The 6,337-nt window shown below is 38.3% G+C and overlaps 1 protein-coding gene across 1 annotated transcript; it reads left to right on the forward strand.

Moving 5' to 3' along the window:
- Positions 1-224: 224 nt before the first annotated feature.
- Positions 225-3,911, forward strand: GAPT (GRB2 binding adaptor protein, transmembrane). The gene is made up of 2 exons (XM_075542654.1): positions 225-312; positions 3,436-3,911. The coding sequence occupies exons 1-2, from the start codon at positions 225-227 to the stop codon at positions 3,909-3,911; spliced, it is 564 nt and encodes a 187-aa protein (XP_075398769.1).
- Positions 3,912-6,337: the final 2,426 nt, after the last annotated feature.

Raw genomic sequence — 6,337 nt, forward strand, 5'->3', positions numbered from 1 at the left:
AGACTGAAGAGGTTGGTCAAATTCTTAAATTCTTTCATCACTAGCTTTCGATGGTGCTGCATCAAGTGGAATAATAGTTGTATTTATGGGATTTCTATGAAGACAGATAGATGTGAACCTATCACAGATAGCACTGTACTTCAAGATCGATTTTGAAATGTTCTTTTTGGCTACGAATGCAAGGCTATGCCTCTTGATTGTGTCATTCCCAGCATAGTAAACTCATGCCGTTTATCTTCATGCTGGTGCATCTGATAGAACTTCCTCTAGGGCCAGGAAACCTAGCATGTGTGAAATATCTGAAAGGAGGAGGTAAATAAGGAAGTTAACTGACCAAAGTGTAAAAGAGGAACAAGTACTAAACCAAAGCAGTCTGCGTCGTACATAACCCGGAGAACAGACGTGTGCCACTCTCCTCTGGAGGTAAGTGAAAATGTAGTCTCAGGGGCATGAGTAGTGAACTCGCTTTTATTTAATGACTTTATATATCTTCTATTCAAGTTTCAGAAAAGGGATCATTTAAGTAGTCATAGAAGACAATAATTTGTAAACTGTTTGGAAGTTATGTTAACTTTTAAAACATAAGTGCTCACCTGCATTAAGTTATGCTTTACTGCTGCCTTATTTCCTAAGAGAAGAGCTATGGACGTTTACTGATGGTTTGTGATTTTATGACCAAGGAATAACTGCTAGATACCCTGTTGAACTGCTTTTCAAAATAAGAACAGAGAGTCTTCTTTAAAATTGGGCAAACTTATTTAAAGGTTAAACTGTATCTAAATGTTTCTCACTTAAAATTGGCTTTAATTTGTTTTTAATTATAGTACATCATTGTTTGTCCTATAATATTGTTTCCACACAAAGAAAATGAAGGCTTTCTTTTTCTTTAAGCAATCTTCTCCTCTATCTCATGAACACTTCTTAGAAATAAACGACTTTCATAATTGGAGTGTCCTGAGATGGCTATATTAGATAGAACAAAATCTCAAAACTCAACCTCATTATCATCCAGTCGATAGACACTCATAATGACCTGAAAGGACAGGGCAGAACTGGCCCTGGGGGTTTCTGAAACTAACTCTTTACAGAAACAGAAAATCCAGTCTTGCTCATGTAGAACCACATATGTGGTAACATTAAATTATGTTGAAAATCAAGAACACCTTTCAGGTAGCGTTTCTAAAACACATTTCAAATATGCTGACCAAATAAATACTTGAGTAGGTAATCATTTACACTGTAAAATATTTTACTCACAATCAGTACTCATCCATTTCAAAAAGGATATGAGATTCAAATGACTAAGTCTTTGTCAGACTTTTACTCTTCCACTTAAGACTGCATCTGTATGTATAAAACAGGAACCCTACAGAACATAAACTCTTAATATGGTGGACCACAGCGTTCTTAACCCCGGATTTACTCCCTAAAACAGCCAAAGCCATTAGCATGTCTAGGTCTGGGTTTTCTATATTTTGTGTGAAATAGGAAAGTGACAAATCGAAAATGTGAACATTGACCTATGTTAATAATTCTAATTATTTAGAAACATTTGCTGTCCTGCATTAGTCCCTACTGAGGACAAAGAATAACTTTATGGAGCTTCCCTCCCCCCCCCCCGGCTTCCTTGTTTATCTTCACTCTTGTTATCCTGTAGACTGATTGCCTTACATACTCAACAATATTTAATAACAACCTAATCTATGCCTCCTCCTACTGCTGGTAATACCAAGATATATAAGACCTGATCCAAAGCCCACAAGAACCATAGAGATAGCTAAGCAATACAACTTCAGTGATGAATGCACACAATAGCCATTTTCAGATACTGAGGCGAGAATAATGTGTTGAGAAAATGTCTCTTGAATCCTGGTTCAGCCACTTTTAGGTTGCTAGGGAGTTAGAGAACCTCTTAATTCTCAAGTCCCATTACGATATTGAAGACGCCTTAGTAGGGCTGTGGTTTCAATGCTCAGTTACTAACAGCTCGGAGCTTCGAACTCATCAGCCACTGCATACAAGAAAGAGGTGGCAGCCTGATTCTGTAAAGATTTACAGTTTTGGAAACTCTATGGAGCCAAGTCTACTGTGCCCTATAATATCACTATGAGTTGCCATCGGCTTTAAGGTAGCGGGTTCAACGTGACAATTGAATGTGACCATTTCTATGTCTAGGCTGAAAGCACACAGTAGTGATATTCACAAAGTTACAATTAAACGTTCAGCCTAAATGAACTACCATTTTCCTCCTTTTTGCCATTTTAAGCCATTGATTGCAAACACACTGAAAATCTTGAAGGAATAAATGTTATTTCTAGAAAATATGAGAAGATGGGTGCTATGAAGGCTGCTAATGCTATTTTATTTTACTACAAAGGGCACTTTTCATAAAGCAAACTAAATATTTTAGAAGACACACCTGGAAATTTTAAATGATCAATTCAAGAAATAGAATATTGAAGTTTGGAATCATTTGCTCATTGAGTTTATTTAGTTATATATTTAATAATATTGTCCTTTCTTTGAGAAGCCTTATAACGCTTTCTAGAAATATGAAGATGAAAAAATTGTGTCTCTGCCCATAATTTGATCATATAGGAAGAAACATAATTCTCTACAATGTGAGGTGGTGATGCTATAATATCAAATGGGGACAATAACATGGGAGTGGAGACTAAGGAGTGGTAAAGGGGTCTACATGGTCCTGCCCACTCTACAACTGGAAAAAGAGAGAAAGCCTCACAGAGGAGGGAATGGGCCATGGAAGCGATCCCACAGTAGGTTCTTCTCCATTTCCTTCTATTTGATTCAGGGCATTATCTTTCACTTGAAGATTATTAGCCTCATTGTCAAAAACATTGAACCCTAAGTAATAGAGCCACTCAGTCTCAGGTAGGGACAGATGCTAATTATTTTTATCTCCTCACAACAGCTGGTTCTATATTCTATATCAAACCAGAAACTTGATCAATTCTGGTGCTTAATGTATTGGTAAGAAGTTGGCAAAATTTTAAATTATACTGTGTAATAAATATGCAAATAATAATTTTTAAATTTATGACAGGTTTCTGGATGGCAGGTGATCAACCCTCATTCTCATGAAGTTCCTTTTTTGATAATATCTTCCATTTGTGTTTGTGTCCGGCGAGGGCTCATCGAGAAAACAATGAGACATAGATTGGAATGAAGAGATTCTTCCGTGATGCTGTGCAGTCGTGCATTAATGACTGGGATGTACAAAGCATCAGATGCAAAACAAATCATTTCACAAAATGAACTGTCTTCCATCTGTTCTATAGTTGCATCAAGATTTCACCAGGAAATGCTCTTTAAGGTCTGATAAGGAATTGCCTTGAAGAGTCTCCACAATTCCTTCTGGACCAAGAAATACTTAGCGTGGACCGCACCTGCCACTCAAGAGCTCTATCTGTGAAGAAATACTGAAAAGCAGCGGGCATATCTCCATGGCCTTCCCCATTGGAATTTTCCTCTTGTTGCTCCTGATGTTCTGTGTCATTGGGTGTGTTTGGCAGTGGAGGCACCCCAACAGAAACCGATTTGCCCTGCCAAAAGTTTTGCAAAGAAAAAGAAGCAAGAAAAATCTCTACGCTAAAAAACTCATCTTGGGTCCCCAAGTGATTCTCCCAAATCCTAAGACCCCAGCTCAAACCCAAGATCACAAGTCTACTAGAGAGGTGGCTAACATTCATGGCAACTATGAAAACGTGGAAGCATGTCCTTCCGATTCTAAAGAAGAAGCCAATAAGGAAATATATGAAAATACACAGCAGTCCAATTTTGAGGATCATATCTATGGCAATGAGATGTCACCTAAGTATTATAGCTTCCAGCAGCCTAATACGTCTGACGCCCCTCAAGATGAAGATATATATATTCTTCCAGATGCATAATAACTTTTTAAAAATAGTGAGTTTAGTGGTGGGAAGATGAAAATTTTATTGTGGTCTTTCTTGTACATATATTATTATGAATCAAGTTCTTGTGATGAAGCTCTATGGTGCCTTGTCTATCCCAATTGCTTTGAATTTTTTCTATGTGTATCAGGTAGATTATTTCTAGAGATCCTTTCTACCATCTTTGCCTCTGGATTGAATCTGTATTTATGTTAGGTGATTCTTTTTTTCAAATAACCTTCTTTCCCAGTATTTTATCTCTTTCCTCCCTTTATATACCTACTGTCTTTTTCTGGCTCTGGATAATTTGTTATATTCTCTTAGCTGGTCTTTCTAATTCTAGTTTCTCCTTATTCAAACAACTACTCATGGTGCTGCCGGATTACTTCTGACCACTGGCCACATTACTTCTTTGCTTAACAGCTCTTAATGTCTTCTCTTTGGAAAAAAGTATACAAGTCATAATTGTAACTCTAGAATTCATGGTTTTTCACATTAGATCCAATTTAATTATCCATTGGCGGCTTCTTAGTAAGTCCTGATTTCTCTGGTTTTATAAGAATCATCTATAAACCAGCTAAACTCCTCTCAGCTATATAGTCGTGCTTGTAAGCACCTCTCAAGCCTGCCTCAGATCATAACGTCACTAAGTCTTGTGAATCATTTCAAACCCACATATTTCTTGTACATACTTTTTCTTTTCTAACTACCTTTTGTCTTGCCTGTTAAATTGCTTGAGCATTTAAGCATATCATTATTTGCTGTGATGTTTTATTATTAAATGTCATGTAAGAATGCTTTATATCCTGAGATAAATAACAAGGAACTGCCTCACACTTGTATTTGTATCCCCAATGTGTAAAGCATCATATGGGCACTCACTACTTGTTTAATTGGCATAAGTTCAATTGTACATTTTACTAAGTAGTTTTGAGAAAAATCTAATAAATTCCTTCATTACTCATCTTTCCATCTGCCTGTGACTGTCCTGGGCACATGGCCAGTGTGGGTAGAGGAGGACCGTAATAAAAAGAGTGACCTGAATTCTGAGCACGCACTATCTAACAGGGAAGACAACCAATCAAATGAAAGAAGCAAACGCTAAGTGCCACCCCAGTTATTAAGCTGTGGTAGCTCCTCTGTGAGCCCACACTTCTGTGTGCTACTGTGAATTGCTCAGGCTAAAACAGGCCAAAGTGCATTGTCTCCTTGCCAGGCAACTTCAGACTCAAAAGGCCAAACAACTCACTGCCATCAATTTACTTCTGACTCCTCCTGACCCTGTAGGACAGTGCAGACCTGCTCCTCTGGGCTTCTGGGATTGTAAATCTTTACGGGAGTAGAAAGACTCCTATTTCTCCTGCAAAGCATCTGGGGTTTTGAACAGCTGACTTTGTAGTTAGCAGTATAACACCTAACCTGCTAGGCACTAGAAGACAATTTTCTAGTTGCCACTGAGCCAATAAATCTCTAGTGACCGTTCGTGGATAAGAGCTGAAGAGTTTTCAATGGTTTATTTATTTTTATTCATTTATTTTTAAGTAGATGGACAGCCTTTATTTTCCAAAGTGCACATGGGTGGACTCAAACCGTTGACCATTGGGTTAGCATCTGAGCAGATGAATCATTTGTGCCATGTGATGGAACCTGGTTAACATGTGCAACTGCTAACCCAAAAGCTGGAGGTTCTGATCCACTCTGAGATGCCTTCAAAGAAAGACCTGGTAATCTACTTAAGAACAATCAGCCATTGGAAATTTTAGGAAGCGCTGCCCCACTTGAGACACATATGGAATCGCCATGACTCAAAGTTGAGCTAACAGCAACTGGAAGGCTGTTGGGAAAACTTCCCCCTTGTTGTACACATAAAATAAGCCCTGGTAGCCTAATGGTTATGCATTGAGCTGCTAACCACAGCATCAGCTGTTCGAAACCACGAGCCACTCTGAAGGGCAAAAGAGGCTTTCTGTGCCCATAGAGCATTACAGTCTCAGATACCCACAGTTGTGCCCATCCCGTGGGGTTACTGTGAGTTGGCATGGACTTGATGGCAGAGAGTTTGGTTTGTTTTCAGTTTGTCTACATCAGTTCAAAGACCCTAGCCATATTCTCTACTCTAGCATCAGTTGGACTTACTCATTTCAAGTTGTGTTTGCTTCCTTTTCCCTCTAGTTTCTGCCATCATTTCCAGAAACAATCTCATTGCACCCTGTCAGCGGTGCAACACCTGTGAGACACAATTTAGCATCTGGATTGCTCTGAGAAACAAAACCCCTTTTGTTTCCCTTAGAAGTACCTACTATTTTTATTTATACCATTTGATGCCATTCAATAAACACACCACTTTTAAAAAACAAAGAAAATATAATGCAAGGAATTAGTTACCCAAATACTGGCAAATGAAAAAGACCAAAAGGAGACAC

The sequence above is a fragment of the Tenrec ecaudatus genome, chromosome 2 (genome assembly GCF_050624435.1).
Source record: "Tenrec ecaudatus isolate mTenEca1 chromosome 2, mTenEca1.hap1, whole genome shotgun sequence".
In the NCBI taxonomy this organism is placed as follows: Eukaryota; Metazoa; Chordata; class Mammalia; order Afrosoricida; family Tenrecidae; genus Tenrec; species Tenrec ecaudatus.